The sequence below is a fragment of the Cornus florida genome, unplaced genomic scaffold (genome assembly GCF_030987335.1).
Source record: "Cornus florida cultivar Cherokee Brave unplaced genomic scaffold, ASM3098733v1 CherokeeBrave_3.0.0_Hap2_Chr08, whole genome shotgun sequence".
In the NCBI taxonomy this organism is placed as follows: domain Eukaryota; kingdom Viridiplantae; phylum Streptophyta; class Magnoliopsida; order Cornales; family Cornaceae; genus Cornus; species Cornus florida.
The window spans coordinates 8335596-8358135 of record NW_026775578.1 but is presented as its reverse complement, the minus strand read 5'-3'; the positions used below and the strand labels follow the sequence as shown (position 1 = coordinate 8358135).

The window sequence follows — 22540 nt, the reverse complement described above, 5'->3', positions numbered from 1 at the left end:
TTACCATTGCTAAAATCCTTCACTTATTTATTTTTTCAAAAAAATCACAGCCACATGTATTTTCATATCTTAAAAGTTAAAAACATACATAGGAAGCACTCATTATTGCTTTTTTTTTTTTTTTCTTCCCAAAAAGGTTACAGCCACGTGTATTTTCAAACCTTAAAATACAACCATAGGAAACAAGTTTTCTGCACGTTACATTCCTGAATAATTGTTCCCACTCATGCAGCAGTTACAGCTTTTTTGGTTGCATTTCAATCTGCAACTTCAGTAACTGTTCGGTTAAAGCAAACTAGAAACTCGGTATTACCCTCGGCACCCTTTAGTGGAGACTCAATCCACCCTTTGCAGTGGAATCCTAAATCTTTTACGCCTTGGATGATCTTTTCAAGAACCTACATAGTAAAATCCAATCAAGAGCATATCACTCTCAAATTAAATTATAGATTCCTAAATATGCCAAAATCATCTCTCACATTAAATTATAAATACCTAAATATGTATTGATGGTAAAGAAAATAAGTTTGGAAATCTAGGCAAATATTAGAGAAATATTGGGACACAAATAAATAATAATAAAACCTTAGTATCTTCTCATCGAAGTGTGAACCAAATTTGTATGAAAGCTAGGGTGTCCTCAACATTGGTTCGATTTCAGATTCAAAAGATGGTCCTTTGAATTCAAAAAAACTTCATTAGCACTTGTCATATCTCACATTACCTCATATAACCCTTCCCTCTTTTAAGCCTGCAAAAATTACTAACTCTTTAAATTATACTCTCAATCCCTAACACATGAATCTGTTGGCAATTTGCAGAGAATATGGATCTCTTATCACCATCAACACAAACACCCCCCAAAATTAAGCCTAAACTCGGTCCGAATCCGATTCGTTTACAAGTCTACTTTTAGATATAAGTTGGAGAAGATTTCAAAACATGCAATGGAAAAATTGTGCTCATTTTAGTGCTTAAAACTCCATGTCTAATTGAAACACTTGCAAAGAAGGGGAAGATGAATTCGAAGTTACAGATAATTCTTATTTCATATTTTAAATAATGTTGTGACACGTCCAGATTATTGTCAAAAGCTCACGAATAATCAGCACCATTTAATGATTTATATCGTTCTCTGAAGATTCACTCTTAATATTAAATTTAACTTAAGATTTCTAAAATCCAAATAAAAGCTAGATGGCAGTTAGCCAACATGGTTATTCTACCAAATAAAGAACATTTCCATCCCTTTTCTAACAAAAACAAATAGATGCAAGCTAATAATTGAACATGAAGAGCACTGTTCTCTTGTAGACACTGGGCTGTGTGAAGATCAAGTTCATTAAATTAACAGAAAATTGAACAAATGCTTACCTCCTGATGGACTAAGGGATCTCTCACGATTCCTCCTCCTCCTACCTGCAACAAACAAGGACTCTCTTACATAACAAACAAAAAAGGTTATCAATACGCAATTGCCCTATGGTTACCATAAACTGACATACCATATGCAAATAAAGAAGTGCACATAAAGTAGAGTTCTGCTATTCTTTTCCAGTTTACTGGTCTTGTTGGTTTGAAAGCAACAGTTTTTAGTAAACCAAAAGTCTTTAAAAGAATGGTGTTAAGTGGATTACCGACTGGCCGAAGTATTATAAACTTTTTTCTAAATGAGAAACCAGAAATTTAGTAAACACAGGACAAAGATGGCACAATGAACAGAAGCATGATAAATCCTTCAATTATAAAGAAAAAAAGTTTAAAAAAGAGAAGAGAAAATACAACAGAGTGGCAGACTATACAATGATAACATCCCAAAGAAGTGGCCTCTATAAAGCCCCACTAGCCCTTTCCCCAATCACTTTTTAAGCTGTGCCTCCTGATAATATAACTGGCCCCTATCCTACAAAAACCTTTTATCTTCAAATTCGTATAGCGAAAACAAAAGATCTCTTTTAATCTAACCTCATCTTGTTGATAAATCTCTCCTCCAACTTTAGTAATGTTCTTTTCCAAATATAATAATAAAAACTGATTCAGCTAAACTGCAGGACATACAAAATCCATATAGACCAAGCATCAAAATAAAATAACAAGGAAAAATAGATGGCTTACTTGGGATCTGCGAGCCTCAAATTGAGGCTTAACCAGGGTAACTAATGTAGATTCTTCCTTCATTACATTTAAAACAGCAGGCATGACCTACATATAAACCAAAAAGGGAAAAGAAGGTGAGAAGGAAAAACAAAGCATTTGAAATCAAAAAGGGAAGTTCAACAACGCCAAAAACTATAAATAAAAAAAAAAAAAATCCATAAAATCATATTGATTGAGAAGGAGAATGTTCACAATACTCTTGCTCCGTATATTTAAAGCAGAACCATTTTTCAAATGTATGCAGAAAAATCAGAAGCGTATTTAAATTGGATAAGTGATTTCAAGTGACAAAGTCCACAAAATCTGTACATTGGCAGTGCGGTGTTTCAACACTATTTGAAATCTCACCAAGAGTATGGAGATGAATGAAAGGTCCAATGTCACCAAATCAACTTTTTGTGGGAGTCCAGAAAGATATCTTAAATTTGTCCGTTCTACAACACTGACACGTTCATCTCGCCGAATTTTGTCTGCCACCTAAGAAAAAGTGAGCATCAAGAATGACTGGAAAATCCAACACTGTAGCAGAAGAACATGCGAAGGCCGTAGGGGTGTGTTACAATATCCTTAAACATTCATGTTCATAACAGCAGAAATTTGCTTATACATTGAGGTTGACATACTTATCTGAACTAAACCGGATACATCTCACACTAAAAACAAGAATTTTGGTTTTATGAATAAATACTTTCAAGGTAAAGACTGAGAAACCTTCTTGATTAAAAGCCAGTTTCTTTCAAAAGCAGAGTAAAATATAAACTTGCATTTTAGAATAAAGAACTAGGTCCTGTTTTGCTCTGCAGGAGCCGATGGATGGCAGGACAAAAAATGAGCAGTTGCACATGCAAATGCAGAAAACTTAAATTAAATAAGCTAATCTATTCCGAACTGACTGAAACCATTAATGTTTGTTACAAACAGAAATATTAAAATATGAACTCCAAACAGTCTGGTTGTTTACACCAAAAGCATTCTCCAAGGAGCCTTTGGGATTGGGCGGATTTAAGGGAATCCTATTCAAGTTTTTACTTCTTTGAAGGGTGAGAAGAAAATTTAGAGGATTTTCCTTTCTGGATTATTTATCATTGGCCTTACCATGTTCTATTTGTCCCATGACGCATCTACATAAGGGTTTGACTTTCTTTTTTTTAATACAATTGGCACTAGTTGTTTAAAGGGGCAAAAAAAAAAAAAAAAAATCACGCAATTCTAACCACTTACAACTACTCTACTGATTTAACTGGTAAACTTTTTAAAGTCTTCCATCAATATGGTACTACCAGATGATGGTCCATTCAACAAGATTATCATGTATACATGGCAATGAAAAGTCATGCACTGTTGTGCATCTCGGTTTTTAGTCGTGACAGTGGTTGTGACCAATAGACTATTGCTAGTGAGTCCGTCTCATCGCATCCCCTGTTTAGGTACTAGAGATTACTTTTTACAAATTATGCCTGCTTAACCCCCCATTTAAGCAAAGTTCCTGGACAATGGCAGTACAAACCAAAAATTTCAAAAATCTCATACATTGCTTTGGCTACAGCATGTGAAATTCTAATATTTATCTATAGTGTAATAACATTTGTGACATTTCGTACTGGTATTTGCCAATTGTAAGTAAACCTTAACTACCTCCTCTGCCTGGATATATCCAAACTCTTCACTGATTCATGAGTACGAGATGTCAGAAAAATGTAAACTACCTGTCCATATCCTACATCAACTCCATAAACAAATGAAGCACCATACTGAAGCAAGCAGTCTGTAAATCCTCAGTAGACAACCCTGAATCAAGAGCTACTCTGCCAGCAACATCAACACCGAGTTGTTCAATGGCAGCCTCTAACTTATGTCCTGCTCTGGATTAGGAGAAAAATAGAGAAAGGAACAAGCTTCAGAAGTCTTCCCAAGGTTATTGCAGAAATGAAAAATCGTACAATTTTTGGGGTTATTATAGGGAGTAATCACCTACATACATATTTTGGAACTTCAGCCTTGATCTCAACTAAAGCTTTATCAGATACAGGTGTTCCAGCCTTGTTTACTACTTTTCCGTCAACAAAAACTTTTCCTGTTTTGAAAGGAGCAACATAAGTCCCAAAAAGAATCAAATGTGAGTCAATGCAAATGAAAATGGAGAAGTTGACATAGTAATAAGAAAGATATCTAGCATGTGTTTTAACTGTTTATTGAAATTATGACCTCGAAATATAATAAAACATTGAAACAAAATTCATTTAAGAGACCAAGAATGGTTGGATTGGGCAAGGTTTTTTTGAGTTGTTTCCTTAACTAAATTTCTCAGTTCCAATGTATTTATTTCTCTTCTTGCCATATCAAATATTTCTAAAGTCAAATTTAGTTTATTAATAGCTTCAAATCATAGCTAATGGACACTAGAATCCATCATCAAAAGATGTCGGTTTTGTACAAGAGCTCCAAGTCTTACAGATGGTCTGGGTAGAATACTCCTTTAACTAGGAGTCTGGTGCTGACATTGAAAACAAATTAGACGTCAAATTTTTAACAAGAACCCAAGATATATGCAATATCAAAACAAATACACTTTCATCTTTCGAGAATATTACATTAATTTTGTGATAGCATGCAATCACTGTAATTTTGGCATTCCTATATGGAAACAGCTAAACAATTACAGATATGAGGATTTAGTATGTTGCAGATGTAGATCAACTTGCCTAGTTAATGACATAAGCCCTTTTTCCAATTTTTTTTTCATCAACAATCCAAATTAAACATCAAATTTCTAAATCTTAGACAAATTCAGCAAGGCATAAAATTTCAAGATGTGTAAGGTATTATAAATTCAAAGTCTAAAATCTAGCAGACTCCACAAAATACATTTCTAGGACCCTTTTTTTAATGAGTATATCACCTTGTAGGATCCATGACTGTATGAAGGTTCGGCTGTACTGCTGAAACCTTTCAAGGCATATCTCATCCAGCCTCCTTTTCCTAGAAATGTCATCAAAGAACACAGATGGTAAAAAAGTAGATGGAAAAATAAAAAGGTTCTCTAAAGAATAGTCTATAATTATTGTACAACATTGCAATTATATTCATCTCAGGCTCATTAATAAAAATAATTTTGCTTCTGAATGTGAAAATTGACTCTCCTCCTCAAGTCATTTTTGTCATTATCACCATTACTACCATCAATACCTAAATGGAGTTTGGATGCATTTGTTCATGCTAAGGATGCAAGTATGCAACTATCACAAAATTAATAAGCATTGGTATGGACTAAATTTACACTGTTTTAAAGGTGAAAACAAATGGTGAGGCATTTTTCTCCATCTGAGATAAGGGTTAAGCCTCTCTTTTGTGGGCGGTGTGGCTGTGATTTGGTCATTCTTGGGTCTTATGTGGTATTTATAGTTGATAGTGAGGTCCTCTCTTTTGTGGGGTGTGTCGGTGTGGTTCACTGGCTGTGGGTGTGACGCGTAAAGATTTATAATTATGTACCTATTATAATAAAATAGAAGATGTGGTTGGTAATAACAGTGAGAAGTGAAAATTTATGATATATTAGGCGTAAGCGTCTGCTGAGGCATAAAAAAGGATGTTAAAAAAAATGCGCATATAATTATTCCTTGGTTCATGAGGTGTGAGCCCTAAAAGGGATGTTTGTTTAATTTTTGAAGTCTCACGAGCTCATTGAAGCAGCATCCTCAAACTTGTTTTGTACAACAACAACCAAGCCTTTTCCCCAACAGAAAAGTTTTCTAACAATATCATAACAAATGAAATGAAATGACAGTAGAAGAGTGGATATGGCCCAAATGTTCTGAGTTTTTATTAATCCCATGTTTATATATAAAAAATATTCTGAGTTCTGTCGTATATGATAGATTTGAAACAAAATTGGAAACCTACAATTGTATTGCATTAACAAATTGGGTGTACATTATATATATACATATATAACTGTATATGTATACACGTGCTTAGATAGAGAGAAAGCTCACTTCTTCTGAGGTTGAACCTTTCCTGATCTGTCAGCAGTAGCGGTAAAGCTTCTACTGGGATAACGCATGTGGGCCTTGACCCATCTCACTGAAATCAAAAGAGCTAATTAGAACACAATCTACAATTCATCTAGGCGGATATAAAAGTTTGGATTTTCTCACTAGTTCATGCAAGATACACAACACAAACGGGTCGAATAAGGATGCATATGGACTTCCCACCGGAATGGGATGGTATTCTTTACATTTTCCATAGCAGTTGAAAACAGAAGGGCAAAGGCAAGTGATAAAGTAGAAATTGGAATGATAGACTAAGTTCCATAAAGCAATCGCATGAGAGCCTCAATTCCAAATGCTCAAGGAAAAACATAGATAGATAAATATAATTTTTTTGGAAAAGATAAAGCTGGACAGTGGGTATCGGAAAGAAAAGAACAAGAAATTATAAAGACGAAGGGGAATAAAGAATTATATTACACAGTAAATAAACAAACCAAAGAAAATCTTTAGCGAAAACAAGAAATTGGGTGTGTGTGGAAACTGTACCCTCAGAGCAAAGAGAAGTAATATAACGGCTTGATATAGGAAACTTCAGCACCTGCAGTGACATCTTTTTGCATCCCCTTTGATCCTGTCACTGCCAGAACACAAACTTCAGTGTAACTGTGTGTGTATGAGAGCGACCTTATCCTCCTAGATTGCCGTTCAAGATTATTGCGGCTTGAGCCAGAAGCGAGGCTAAATTTAATTAGGTATTAGGTATTGGTAATTTAGGTGGGTCTGAAACCACCGGCCCATTGGGCTCATGGTATCCCAGATAAGTCTATGCCTGTGATTAAATTTATTTTTATTTTTATTTCAATATTGATTAGTAATTTGAAGAATCATTTTCTTAAGAGGTCAGATGTAGTTCTTCTATATCTATATCCAATTTATTTATTTATTTTTGGGTAAGGTGCAAAAAAAAATAAAAATAAAAAAACTCTCAAATTATATCCAAATTTGCACATAACTTCATTAAAGTAAATTTTGTACATAATACTCTTAAACTATAATATTTTGTTATAAAATGCGACTATTTTATTTATTAAGTTACCAAAATATTATTTCTTATTGAATCAAGCTTAATTTAGTTTTCTTATTGGAATAAATTATGAAAAAATTCATTCTAATTTGATGACCTATTATTCCTTTAATTTTTTAATTAATTATTTAAATAAAAATCTTAAATAAAAAATTTTAAAATTATTTAATTAATTTCTTGAATATATTGTATAAAAAAGAAATTAATTAATTATTTAAGTAATTTATTAATTTTTATGGTAAAAATGTTTAAACTAAGTATAATAAATTTAATTATTAATAATAAATTAATCATTTTATAAAATAATAGTTACAAATTTATTTTTCTTAATGATAAATTGATACTAAATATAAAATAAAATAAAATATTATAATTAATATTTAGATAAGAGAAAAAATAATAAAAATAATTTAATAAAAAATTTTATAAGAAAAGGTATAATAATATTTTGTAACAAATTTATCTTTAATGAAAGAAATGAAGGCTGGTAAGGAAAGAAAAGAAGCGTCTAATTCAAACAGGGAAAATAAAGGCAGCGTTAAAAGAACGCCTTAATAAAAGGATGTATATAAATGCATGATATTGGCGGTGGATTTGAACCAGAGAAACCCTATCCCTCCACTCGAAAATAAATGGCTCCAACGGTCTTCAACTGTCCTCCTGGGTTCAAGACCAGACGACTCTCATCTCGCGTCGTTAACATTGTTCTTTCTCCACTCGTCGTCACTCACAATGTCTCTTACCATATCATCATCGCTTGCATGTGGCTTTCTGAAATCAACGGCTCTAAATGTCCGCAGAAGAAAATCTTCCGGACTCAGTTGCCGATCATCCATTGATGACGTAAGCTTTTTCACATCATTAAACTCTCTTCTCTCATTTTTCATGATTTTGATGGTAATATTTTGATGAATATTGTAGGATTATCTGTTGGATGCTCCTACTTCAGTGGGAGATGGCTTTTCTTTCAGCGGAGGTTTGATTTGTTTTCTTTTTCAAAATTTTCCAAAAAACGAAATTTGATGAAGAAAATTATACTTTCTTCTTGGACAGGGAAGTATTCAGATGGGCCTAATCCAGCGGATGAATGGTTCAAGAAAGGAAAAATCGTAAGTCTTGTTTGGGATTAGGTTTTTCTGAAATTTTTAGGGTATTTCTTGAAATTATTTTTATGTGACATTAGTATTTGAGGCAGTTTATTTTTTAAGGAAAAGAAAGAAAGATTAAACAGAGGACAGTTTTACAGAGGCAATTTTGTATTAAAGAATTTCATGGTGTAATATACCAGAGATTATTTTGTTGCATTAAAGGGTAAGGGCTATACTAACTGAAAATATGAAAATGGAATAGTTAAAATTACTTATTTCGAGAACCCTCTTTCTACTTTCATTATCTAATTGTTGTGGTCTACTCTGAAGAATGATGGTCCTTAATGCATCTACTTTAGTTTGTAACAGTATACCATACGGCAAAACATGTCTTCATTTTTTATTTTTTCATTTTTATTCAACGTGTGCCTAAGTATGCCATTTCTATTATTGCATCTGAGAATCAAGTAGCTCATTTGGAACTTTTGATATTGGTTCTGGCTGTATTTACCATGCTTGTCGGATGTCTATTTGCCTAAATTTCATTTGGATGCTTTGTGTATCATGTTGACATTAATAGTCATTGGTCATTATCAGGTGAAAGCTCATCCTGTTTTTGGCTCTGGCGACAAAGCAAAGGATCCAATTTTTGGTCTTACAATGGGTGGGGGATCTCAGGCTTCTACTGATGTCTTCAGGTGAATTTATAAGTCTTTAAGACTCAGGAGTCTCCTAGTTTTTTTATATAGGATGTCAACATGCTATAATTTTATAGTGGTTTAGGACTTCATGTTATGCAGAAATTGACGATGGAATATTTGCAAGGTTTACCGTTTGAAACATGATCTATATATATGAAATAGATGGTTTTGCGTTGAAAGCGGAAGTGATGACAGTCCTCCAATTATATTAATTCATGGTTTTCCTTCACAGGTGAGTCTTATTTTGTTGAGTGATTTGTTCAAAAATACAATTAAGTTACCATCTTTGTTTGAGTGTTTTGATTATCTAAATTAACCTAGATAACTGTGGCATGACATAATTACTGGAAGCTTTACCCTGGGTTTGTATGATGTTGCAACAAGGTCAAAGGAGGTTGAAGTTGAAACCTTGATAATTACCAAAAAGCCAAAAAAAAGAAAACTAAGAAGAATTCTTGACAAGGCTCTTTTCAATTTAGCGTTGCATTTTAAACATCACATTACAAATGGTAGCTAAGGTATTCAATGATTTATGCATAATGTTGGAATAGTAATGTACTTAATTTATTCTTGCTCAATGTGTGTTCATGTATGTGGTGATTATGAATTTTACACTTGTTTTGTTTATTCAGTTTTTTTATTTTTATTGGAGTCTCAATTAATGATGATTGTACCCTTCAAAGATATATAATTATCTTCAGTATAATTTGAGCTAGTGTTTGCTTCTGCTGCTCAAGAGCTGAATGGCGAAGATTGAGTATATGCTTTAGCATTGCAAACTCGAAGAAAGATTTTTCATATTTTAAATCACCGCTTATAGTTGTGTTTCATATAAGAAAGGGCTGAGATGAATTTCTATTTCTAAGAGTAATCTTTGAAGGATGCAATGAAATTATTTCTTCCTTTGTTTAAGATAAATAAAAAAAGACATCATCATTGTAATATTATTGTTCTGAAACATATTGATCTTTAGGCAACTGCTAAATTACTTGCATTCTTTTTTACTCAACACAAAGAACAATTTTTAGGTTTATATATGACTAGGAGGACTTTCAATTGATCATACTGTGAACTTTTGAGACTAATAAAACACTCTCGTTGTTGCTAATACAGTTGTATGGAAGGGTGGTAGGCTCTATTTGATGCAGCATGGGCACCATGTTTCTAACGGATATTCTGAAAAAGTAGCAAACAGAACTAGTCTTTTCGAGCATAATATAATATCTTTTTAAACATAATGATTGCATATTCTCTATGATTTGAATATGCCACTTGAAAAGCATTTCTCGTTCTTTCCTCCTACTATGTAACCGTTAAATTGCTTGATGCTAAGGTATACCCTTTACATTTTCTCATTCTGGGCAGTTATTCGATGATATGTTATATGTTTTGCAATATTATTGGCATTGCTGGTATTGCATGGAGATGTCTATGTGATACCACAATTAATTTGAATTGCAAAGACTTGCCTAGAAATGACATGGCCTTTGAAAAGATGGATTGTCCAATCAAATATGTCTGCTATAATGTATATTAGAATAATACTTATTAGTTGATCAGAAATTACTTGGTACAAATCAAACTGAACATTCCTTGAATTATTTCATGTTTAGAACTCCTCTTTGGTTGCAACCATTTTAACCCAACATTTCCAAACAAGGTTGGTTTCGATTATCAAATTAGATGTGCATGCATGTCTTTTTCTCAATTATGCCCATTCTTCATTTTGCAAAAAGATAATAATTCTTTTGTTCCTATCAAGGTTGAAAGCTTCTTCTGGGGTCTCATTTACTCATTTTGCCAACTAGAAAAGAATAAAGAGGAAAAGAAATAAGTACCTGGAGGGACATTCCTTGAATTATATCATGTTTAGAACTCCTCTTTGGTTGCAACCATTTTAACCCAACATTTTCAAACAGGGTTGGTTTTGATTATCAAATTAGATGTGCATGCATGTCTTTTTATCAATCATGCCCATTCTTCATTTTGCAAAAAGATAATAATTCTTTTGTTCCTATCAAGGTTGTAAGCTTCTTCTGGGGTCTCATTTACTCATTTGCCAACTAGAAAAGAATAAAGAGGAAAAGAAATAAGTACCTAGAGGGACATTCCTTGAATTGTATCATGTTTAGAACTCCTCCTTGGTTTCAACCATTTTAACCCAACATTTTTAAACAGGGTTGGTTTCGATTATCAAATTAGATGTGCATGCATGTCTTTTTCTCAATCAGGCCCATTCTTCATTTTGCTAAAAAATAATAATTCTTTTGTTCCTATCAAGGTTGTTAGCTTCTTCTGGGGTCTCATTTACTCATTTTGTCAACTAGAAAAGAATAAAGAGGAAAAGAAATAAGTACCTAGAGTTCTCTATTTTTTCTGTTAATTTGTCTCCAAGCCCCGTGAGCGTCCTGAATTTTGAAATGTTCTTTACTTTCTAACAAACATTAATCACAATTTTCTCATGCTGATATTGAGAAAGTAAAATACTTGTAGTTATAATTGCAAAAATGTATCTAGGCTGTGTTTGTTTTTATATAATATGTGACTGATTTCATGTGCGTGTAATATACATATTCATTCTAGTTTCCTTTTATCATAATCCGGTTGATTTGATAACCACACGATTTATTATCATCCATATCACTGTTAATGTTAAAGTAACGTGGAGGTTGATTGCAGACTATTATCATTTCTGGGAACTTCTGTTAAGTTTTTACCTCAAATGTTTTTCTTTTCATACTGTCACAGGCATATTCTTATCGCAAAGTTCTTCCCGTGCTCTCCAAGGACTATCATGCCGTTGCTTTTGATTGGCTTGGTAAGATTTTATTAATTTCAGGGAAAACTAATTTTTAAAGATTAGTGTTTCATCTCCTTAAGAGATTTTTCTTTAAATTCCTGTTCATTTTTTATGATCTTTGAAAGTAACTACCACTTGGACTAGAACTATTGAAAATGCACTTATAGACTCCAAATACACAATTTATTGATTAGATAATCTTAGCAATGCAATGTCTGTCTTACCTTTGTGGCCCTTCTCTGTTAAATAATTAATACTTGAAGTATTGATAATTTGTCATGGTCTAAGTGATGTTTCAATATGATGATTTGTCATGCTCAATTATTCACATAAATGTTCATTATAAGCTAACATATAAAGAAAATACTGCATTTATTTCTTTCTTACAGGATTTGGGTTTTCAGATAAGCCTCAGCCCAAATATGGTTTTGACTACACATTGGATGGTAAATGCCTTTTTATTCAGATAAAATATGGCAGGACACAGGCTGTAGGTTAATTTAGTTTTAAAAGAAAAAGATTAAGAATATCCGCTTTAAATTTTTTGTTGTGGCTTGCAGAATATGTCTCATCCTTGGGATCTCTTATAAATGAACTTTCCACCAGTAAGGTTACAATTGTTGCACAGGTATATTTGCCATTTTTGAATTTAGATGCAGGGTTACTGGTCAAGCTACACATTTTTTACAAGTAGCTGAAAAATAATTTCGTTATATGCCATGTTTTGCAGGGTTATTTTTCTCCAATTGCTGTTAAATATGCTAGCAGTCATCAGGAAAAGATTAACAATCTCATACTTCTTAATCCTCCTGTATGAACTACTCTACTCTAATCTTAGAATTCAGTTTGTCAATTTGTACTTGGTGATATTCATTCTATTGGTCTTATTATTTTGCTTATACAAGCTTGTGAAGTTTGGAATAATGATAAATAGGAAAACTACCAATAATCCCCGGAAGTTTCTGAAACTAGTATTAATCTGCCATAAGCTTTCTAAAATAAGATATCCCACTCTTGAGGTTTCTGATATCACTACCAAACTCTGCTGAGTTTGGCATTAGCTCACCCTTAACTTCCTTCCTTTTGAGTTCTCTTGTGATAGTTTTTTCTTTATCTTTTTATTTTTTATCTTCGTGGTTGTTTTGCCTCTTGTCATTTAAAAAAATTGAGTTGATAATGACTACACCATAGATGTAAAAAAATTGGTATGGTATTTTGGTCCGTGCAAGGTAGTGTGCAAGCCTCAATTCGTATGGCACAAATGTTTTGATTCTTTATTATTTTATTGCAAGCCTCAATTCGTATGGCACAAATGTTTTGATTCTTTATTATTTTATTGCAAGCCTCAATTCGTATGGCACAAATGTTTTGATTCTTTATTGTTTTATTCCAAGAATTGGAATGTCAATTTTTGTGAGAATAGTTAACAAATGTAGACATTTATATTCCACATTCATTAATTTGTATGAAGTTTCTACATAGACACACGAACAATTGCATAACTTTTTTTTTTTGATAAGTACTAACAATTGCATAACTTGGTACATTTAAGAATTTGTTCGAGTAAAATAAAAGGCGTGGAAGAAATAAATGTGGGTAACATGTTACTAAATACAACAACTAAGATATGCAACATTGTTTGTCACTTTGAATCCTAATGAAAGAACCATAATATCCGGTCACATAAATCTTAATGGCTTGGCATCTAGCACATCCCTTGAGTTGGTGCAGGCATGATATAGGCTTTTTAAAAATATGGATTGAACCACTCCCTCAATGGTTTTCTCACAGGAGAAATTACGGGAGGATATCTGAGTGCAAGTCTATGCGAACTTGAAGGTGGTCTGTTATGTTATAAAAGCCTGTAGGAGCATGAGTGTAATTCTAAGAAACCTCAGGAGGCTCTGTAATTTAAATTTATTCGAGACCACAATTCTGGATACCAAAGAAATGTCTGTCGATGTATTATGATGTCTACGTAAACATATATTTTTGTGATGCAAGAGTCATGTGTAATTATTTGTGGCTTTTTAGAATAATAAAACCTAATTTTGTTCTTTATCTGGTGCATTGTAGCTAACAGCCAAACATGCCGACTTACCGTCAACATTGTCCATATTTAGCAACTTTTTGTTAGGTGAAATTTTTTCTCAGGTAAGGAAGACTACACGAGAGTTATATTTTGTTTTTTTCTTTGTAGTTGTACAATTTTACAGATTCGTTGGTTCTTAATAATTGAATGCGTATAACTAGATCAGTAAACTTGCTTTTCTCCTAAGCAGGATCCTCTAAGGGCCAGTGATAAAGCCTTGACAAGCTGTGGTCCTTACAAAATGAAAGAAGATGATGCAATGGTTTATAGAAGACCTTATCTCACATCCGGTTCCTCCGGATTTGCATTAAATGCGATTAGCAGGGCGATGAAGAAGGAACTAAAGGTGCACTTTTTCCTTTCTGTTGGTCCTTTTTCATCTAGTTGGCGTGGAATTTAGTCTTCTAAATTATTCTAGGTATTATGTAACAATGAACTTAACACTGCTGGTGGTAGTTTTTTTTCACCTGCAAGTCTTAAGAGAGAGCTTGAAAAATTAATTTCGAAATTAGAGAAAAAATGGGGTGGAGGGGGGGTTAAATTTCAATGCAAATTTTTACTATAATGACATTAATATACCTTTAGGTGTTTTCCTGATTTCGTCTAAGCAACACTAGCATTTCTGCAGAAGAACTGTTCACTGCCCCTCTAGATCACTGGCCCTATCATGGCCTATTCACTGCCCCTCTAGATCTAGATAAAGGGCTTTGCACTACTCTTTATCATAGCTTAGGGTTCCAGTCCCACATTCCTCGATAGGAAATTGGCTTCATACCCAGAGTTCTTCGATGCCCCTCTGATGTATTCAACATGACTATGAAGTGTCGTCAATGTTTTCATGTTTTATGAAAATAGCACGAATCATTGCCTCATTTGTCTCTCTTTAAAAATGCTAAACTCACCACAAGGTGTTAGATTGAATGGTACCTATAGCCACTCCCAAATGGAGAAGTGCAGGTTTCAAGTCCCAATTGGATGCTAGTGTGTAACAAGAAATACATGCATAAAATAAGGAGATATAAGTGAAGGCTAACCAAACTTGGAGGACTTGAGATGATTTTTTGAAGGTTTGTTAGATAGAAGATTCATAAGCAGTAGCTTATACCCAGCCGCTCCTTTTTCTTTCTTTTTTTTTTTTTTTTAAGTAAAATTTCCATCCAGCCACTCCTTTTAGGAACCAACATGATGGAAAAAGGAAATAACAGCATGTCAGTGTCAAGGCACTTTCAAGCAGGTCACCAGTAGGCATTGATACTTTCTTAACTTATGAAGCAAAGCGAGAAAGCCAGCTCTTGTTCCTAATGATTGCCCCAAGAACTGTTTTGGCACCTTTTGAGTATTACCGCCGGTGCAGGGATGTTTATTTTATAGTTCTTCTCAGGAAGCAGAGGGTGTCTTGGGCACCCCCAGGACACAGAGTCACTGATATGCTGAGAGCGCTCGTTCGGCATACTATGGATACGTTAAAGTTTCTTTTCATATAGAGAAGATAGGTATTGCTGTCCATGTTTTGTTGTTCAATAATTCTGTGTTCTGTATTGTATTATGAAGCACAAAAGCATTTAAAAGGTAACAAACTTGAGTCTTTTATCAAGAAACAATTTGTTGCGGGCCATTTTGGCCTGCGCCATGCCACTCCTACTTTATAATCACATAATCAGTTACAATGCTTGCTCAGCTGGGTAATAAATTGAAATATCTTTGTTGTGGTTTAATATGGAAATAATTTATTGTTTCAGTGTACCTGGGACTGGAATAGAATGGATCTCCTTACAGATAGAAATGGCAAAGCCGAGGCCCTATTAGTTGTTATATTAGATATTGTTATACTTAGTAAGAGGCTAAAAGCTAGGTCAATAATGAGTTTTGAATGCTCCTTGTTTTTTTAAAGTTTAAATGCTCCATTGGATGGGTCGTATAGAAATTGTTAAGACTGTATATAAAGACTATTATTAAAATGAAAGTTTTAAAGGCAAATTTGAGGTTCTGCATATGGCGATGTTTTCCACCTAGATGGCATCAAAGGACATGAGAGACAGACATTACAATATTTAAAAACACTGGGCCTGGATACAACAAATTCTAAAAAGGTTGGACACAAACATGAATAGGACACGATTTTTTTTTATATTTACTAAAAATTAAGTCTATGCTAACAATAGCATAACTTGGAAGATGATGTTCAGCAAATATCATTCGCATCAGCCTTTATTTTTATTACTGCTAGTGTTCTCTTATTATACCCCTTCTTTAACTGTTATCTTTTTATTCTCTGTTAAAAAATTAAAAAGATTATATTGAATGCTTGACTTGATTTGGCCATGTTTATAATATTAAATTTCTTTTGAAGAAGTACTGAGACACATTTGTGCCATGTTCAATATGTTTCTAGGAGTGTCCTGTTCGATCCATTTAGAACATGGACCTGTTTCCTCTTAAGAATTTTCACGCTTTATTGTTTTCCATGTTGGAGTTCTCTAAATTATTCAGCCTTCACGCAGAAACCTGAATATCATTTCTTGCTTTCTTTTTCTCTTTTTTCTTTCCAATTTTTGTTGGATGGAATCCTGAAAATGACCATACATTGAGCACAAGATATTTTGGTAGAATACAATGCACTTACAATGCATGCTTTAGAAAACTTCAGCTTACGTTCACTATGCCAGGATTTGGGGACCTACGTTATTGTCCTATTTTTTGACATGTTGATTTACCTTTATAGCATCTCTCTTTCATATGAGTAGGTTTTTGTGAATTCTGAAAGCTGCAAACCTTAATATACGCTTTTAATGAAATATGCTATTTTCTTTTTGCTTTTCTTTTAAATAAAGTGTTTTCATCTTGGTTACTAAGCAGGCCTATGTTGAAGAACTGAGGATGACGCTCATGGATGAGAATTGGAAAATTCGGACTACTATATGCTGGGGCCTAAGAGACCGCTGGTTAAGTTATGATGGAGTTGAAGCTTTTTGCAAAGATTCAAAGCTTAGACTGGTTGAACTTCCAATGGTACTAACAGTTCTTTATAACTAATGTTTAACATTTTATCATCCCTTAAAACTCTAGTTGCTTTTGTTGCTGCTGTTCGTTTGCAAGCTTTCACACACTATGTGCATGTTCTTTACTGCATACTAGTCATTTAAGGGAGCAGCTCTACTGTAATCTTTTTACTGCAACAGTTGAAATTAGCAGTTTGTCATATATCATACTTGCACATCTTTATTGCAAAATTTGGGTAGCAAGGTCGGTGGTGTTTTATGATCTATAACTGAAAGATCCATTCACAAACGTTCCACTCACCTTGTTAATGAAGGGAGAGCTGTGTCAACAAATGTTTGGGAAACAACTATTCGAGCCAAGTTCATAGTTTAGCTGCATATTTTTTGTTCTTTCTTTGTCTTTGGTTACTTGTTTGGTTGCAATATTTTAGTTGCATACTTCTTTGTGATAAAAAAATTCATTTATCTTGTTAGTACCCAATTTTTGTGGGGAAGTTAGGAGGGGCCAAGTGTGTTAGGGTTGTTATTCTCATGTATATTGTTTCATTCATTGCTGAGAAAAGGAAAGAAAGAACGGTATAACAATTTTAGTTTAGTTTTTTTCATTAAATGGGGATTAAGAAAATAAAACCTTCCCAGTAATCCAATGTTAGGCTTCATGAATATGGATTTTATAGTATACAACCATTTATTATCATGCTCCTTGTCAATTTTATTTTCTGGAACTGATCCCACTTGTAGAATTGTATTTAAAGCAAGTAGTTTTCTTTAGTCTCTTCAATTCTCTAGGCTGTTTCCATGGATTAGAATTCCTAGTTAGGTTGCGTTTGCACCTTCAGTTAACTGCTTGGTCGTCCTTATCTACCTCTCAGCGCACAATGGCTGGATTTGCTTTTATACCATCGACAGAATCTTGAAATGCAGCTACATAAAATAAAATAATCAATTTACTTTGGCTCAACTAAATATTTTGTTGCGCAGCACAAACCTCTTCTATTTTTTATTTTTAATTTTTTATTTTATTTCGTAGTTAGCACAAACCTCTTCTAAATGCCTTCTTTTACATTATTTTGTAAAAAAATCAGTTAATTTGTTGCTTTTGCAGGCAGGTCATCATGTGCAGGAAGATTTTGGTGAAGAACTAGGACAACTCATTGCTGGATTAGTTAACAAGAGGAGTTAAATTGACGCCCTCTTGAAATTGTTCATTGAAGAAGATTGTGGTGAAGAAGCAGGACCACTCATTTCTGGATTAGTCAACAAGAGGAGTTAAATTTGACGCCCCATTGAAATTGTTCATTGACACTAAGTGCCCTAAAAAATGTTTTGGTGTGCTGGCTTTTGATGAATCGCATTATGTGTATGTCCTTTGCACTTGATGAATCTATATATCTGTTACATCTTAAATTCTCAATATGGATGAGCCTGCGTTCAGGGATTGTTCTTTGTTATCATTCATCATATTGTCTTTATTTTCCCCCTAAATTATTCCTATGTTGATTTATAGGAGTCTGAAACACAAGATGTCATTTTGAGTTCTGTTGTAATTGTTTTTTCTTTATCTTTTTTTTTTTTTTTTTTTTTTTTTTTTTTTATCTTCGTGATTGTTTTTCCCCTTGTCATTTTAAAAATCGCGTTGATAATGACTAGACCATAGATGCCAAAAAATGTTTTGATTCTTTATTTTTCTATTCCAAGAATTGTTATGTCAATTTTTATGAGAATAGTTAACAAAAATAGATGTTTATATTCCACTTTCATTAATTTGTATGAAGTTTCTACATTGAAACATGAAAACATGCATAACTTGGTACATTTAAGAAATTTGCTAAATGGAACATTGTTGGTCACTTTGAATCCTAATGAAAGAACTATAATAGCCGGTCACATAAGGCCTAAATCTTAATGACTTGGCATCCAGCACATCCGTCGAGTTGGTGCAAGCATGATATAGGCTTTTTTAAAATATGGATTGAACCACTCCCTCAATAGTTTTCTCACATGAAAAATTAAAGGAGGATAACAGAGTCTAAGTCTATGTAAATTTTAAGGGTGCATAAAAAAAATTATGGAATCGAATGAATCAGACCTAATCGGGACTTCGATTTTCACGATTTCGGTCCCGATTCCTAAAATGAGGGTCCCAGTTACTAAAATGAAAAGCTATTAAATTTCGATTCGGTTTTGATTTCGCTCTCTCAGTTTCGGTTAACCATAATATATATATAAATCTTAATAACACTTAGCTTAGCACCCCTTCGTTTGTAGCCGATAATGGTCAATGTAGTCAACATTTGCAATTGCTGATGGAAGCAACTTTTATCCTTTGATGTTCCTAAATTGCCCCTTTAATTGTTGTAAAGACAAATATGACCTTTTCTTATTTGAGTAAAATTCCCAAAAACCTAGCCCTCTACTTTTGAGTTCCCTTGAGAGACTCAGCCATGGATTTTATTTATTTATTTATATATATATATTTTTGTAAGTTAAGCCATGGCTGTTTGTTTGTTTTTTTTTTTTTTTTTTGCTATTGAACACGATGCAGTATTATATAGTATTGTGTATGTTAATTTGTAAAAAGATGCAATAGCACATATTATATATATATATATATATATATATATATATATATATATATATATATATTATTGTGTATATTGATTTGTAAAAGGATATAATATAAACTAGCGTTAAAAAGATGCAACAGAACGTGGGTCATTTACCTCCCAAAAAAAAAAAAAAACAGAACGTTTGATTCAATATGGAGTATTATATATTAGGCATGTTAACTTGTAGTATGATTAACAAAGCACGCGTACATACAATTTTGGGTAAAGTACACCATACTTCGGTTTGGCAAAAGAATCCTCTGAGAAATCTTACCTGGTTTTTAGACAAAGATATCCTGAAAGTTCAAAAATGGACAAAGATACCAATTCACATGAAAAATTAATCAAATTACCCTTTGACTGTTTAGGAGACTTTTTTAACTTTGCAATGTAATAAATTGGGCCAATCTACTCTCATGAATAATTTATGCATAAAAAAAAGTTAAAAAAAAAAAAAAAACTTCACTTTTTTTTTTTTTTTTTAACTTTATAAATGTCCCAACTTTTTAAAAATGTAGACGTCTAAAATGATTTTTTGATTCAATACATATATTTTCAATAAATTATATTTTGTTATTACTTCTTTTTATTTTTATTTTTTATTTTTAAATTAAGATGTTTAATCCTTTCATCTAAAAAAATTAAACCAATCTCTTTTTCTTAAAAATAAAAAATATGGTACCAGTATAACTTTATGCATCTTAAATTATATATCAAACATTATGCATTTTCCAATATAAAAGAAAATAAGTACCAATATAACTTTATGCATCTTAAGTTTATGCATGTCTTTGTTTTTTTTTTTTTTTTTTTTTCCCTTTGTTTTATTATTATTTTTTCCCCTTTGTTTTATTATTTTTTTCCCTTTTTTTTTACCCCTTTGTTTTTTTATTATTTTTTTTCTCTTTGTTTTATTATTATTTTTTTCCCTTTTATGTTGGGAATGCATAATATTTGATATATAATTTAAGATGCATAAAGTTATACAGATACCATATTTTTTATTTTTAAGGAAAAGAGATTGATTTAATTTTTTTAAATGAAAGAATTAAGAATCTTAATTTAAAAATAAAAAAAGAAAGAAAAGAAGTAATAACAAAATATAATTTATTTGAAATATATGTATTGGATCAAATAATTATTTTAGACGTCTACATTTTTAAGAAGTTGGGACATTTATAAAGTAAATAAAAAAAAAAAGTGAACAATATAAAGTTTTTTATATTTTTGTTACTTTTTTTTTTTTAATGCATAAATTGTTCATGAGGTAGATTGGTCCAATTTATTAAATTATAAAGTTAAAAAAGTCTCCTAAATGATCAAATAGTAATGTAATTAATTTTTCATGTAAAGGGGTGTCTTTATCCATTTTTAAACTTTTAGAAGGTGTCTTTGTCCAAAAAATAAATAAGTTTCTGAATATCTTTTTACCAAATCTTAGAAAGTGTGACTATACTTTACCCTATAATTTTTGATTCATGGTCGCGGCTCTTGGATTTTGCTGATCTCTCGAACCCAATTCCCCATCTATCTATTTTTTTCACGGCTCTTGGGTTTTGCCCGGTTAGGTGGCACCTTTAAGTGGCGGAGATATGTGTGATATATATATATATATATATATATATATATATATATATGTGTGTGTGTGTGTGTGTGTGTATGTATATATTTATATGTGTGTGTATATACTCTAGTTTTTAGCTCCCACCTAGTGGCTTTGAAACCCTAAATTGGAACCCTATAATTGATAGGATAGATGAAGGGTAGAACTGAGAATAAATTACCATAAATATATTGAGGTCAGTTATGTAATTCCACTCGAACACTAATGGCATCCAACTAATAACAAGGTCAGTGTTATTTGACTGAACCTCAGGGGAGGTCAGTGTAATTTTTCCTATACTAGGCATTCGCTTCTTGTCCATAAAACCTAAACCTATTACCTCCCAAACTCCGCCTACCCTCCTCAGCTCCTCTCACCGTCTCACGATCTCATCTGTTTACAACTTGCATATCGTTTCAGATTGTTCAAAAAATCAAAACCCATATCTTTCAGTTTCCATCGCACGCTGTTCCAGCTCGGGTTCGCCTTTCGCAAGCTTCAGCCGCTGGCCCAATGTCTCTCGACTATCAAGCTCTCCCCCTCTCTCTCTGCAACTGCTAACTTGTATTTATGGGTTTTGTTTTAATTTTTTTTCTAAATCAACTAATCCGTAATTCTTGTTTTGCAAATATATATATATATATATATATATATATATATATTTCTATAACTTCTATTTTTTTTTTTTTTTTTTCTTCTATTTCTGCTTTCAGATATCCTTTTTCTTTGTGGAGAATTTAGTGAATATGTAGATCCTACACTGAATCTTGTTTGAGATTATCTTTGTTGGAAGTTAATATTTGCTTTAAGAAAGAAAATTTGTCTCAATTCAATGTTGAGATTTTCGTATTTCAAATGATGGTCGGTTGCATGGTTGATTCAGTTTTTTGTAAGTCTCATAGACTATCAGACTATAGTAATTCAGAATTTCAGTATCACAAATTCAGTACCATGCAATGTAATATTATTTTATTGACAATCAGTTTGCTGTATTTATTTATGTTTTTATTTTTGTTATTGTATTTTGTTTAAGGGAAATACAGAAAATTAATCTTGAATTCAGCTACAGGAGCTTCATATCAGTCAACGGTTCCGTGGAATCAGGAACCGAACCGTGAATGCCAGTTCGGTCCGGTTCTATATACAACTGTTCCGGTTCCATTTTTAAGGAACCATTGAGATCGATACCGGTTACCGAACTGCACCATGTGCACCCTAGTGAAACAAAACAGACCTTCCTCAAGTTATGATTTATTCTAAGAAACCTTAGGGGCTTGTAATTTAAATGTATTCGAGACTACAATTCTGGATTCAAAAGAAATGTCTGTCTATGTATGATGATCTCTCCGCAAACATATATTTTTATGTTGCAAGATTCCTGCATAATTATTTGTGGCTTTTTAGAATAATAAAAC

The 22540-nt window shown here is 32.6% G+C and overlaps 2 protein-coding genes across 2 annotated transcripts; one reads left to right on the top strand and one right to left on the bottom strand.

Moving 5' to 3' along the window:
- Positions 1–6887, bottom strand: LOC132269214 (uncharacterized). Its single transcript, XM_059770318.1, is given in 10 exon segments — positions 1–398; positions 1375–1419; positions 2116–2202; positions 2506–2634; positions 3864–3934; positions 3937–4019; positions 4129–4231; positions 5057–5136; positions 6150–6237; positions 6696–6887. Coding segments are annotated over 10 exon segments (891 nt in total). The 5' UTR covers positions 6760–6887; the 3' UTR covers positions 1–257.
- Positions 6888–7794: 907 nt separating this feature from the next.
- LOC132269212 (uncharacterized) lies at positions 7795–18367 on the top strand. The gene is made up of 13 exons (XM_059770316.1): positions 7795–8076; positions 8155–8209; positions 8287–8342; positions 8919–9019; positions 9185–9254; positions 11771–11840; positions 12212–12268; positions 12383–12450; positions 12553–12633; positions 13899–13976; positions 14105–14260; positions 16771–16923; positions 18019–18367. The coding sequence occupies exons 1-13, from the start codon at positions 7810–7812 to the stop codon at positions 18094–18096; spliced, it is 1290 nt and encodes a 429-aa protein (XP_059626299.1). The 5' UTR covers positions 7795–7809; the 3' UTR covers positions 18097–18367.
- The last annotated feature ends 4173 nt before the right edge of the window (positions 18368–22540 follow it).

Excerpts from the sequence above, each read along its gene's own strand:
- LOC132269212 (XM_059770316.1), top strand. The coding sequence starts at position 7,810 with ATGATATTGGCGGTGGATTTGAACCAGAGAAACCCTATCCCTCCACTC. Across the intron at positions 9,255-11,770 it reads TTCATGGTTTTCCTTCACAG|GCATATTCTTATCGCAAAGT; the intron begins GTGAGTCTTATT and ends ATACTGTCACAG. Across the intron at positions 13,977-14,104 it reads TAGGTGAAATTTTTTCTCAG|GATCCTCTAAGGGCCAGTGA; the intron begins GTAAGGAAGACT and ends TCTCCTAAGCAG.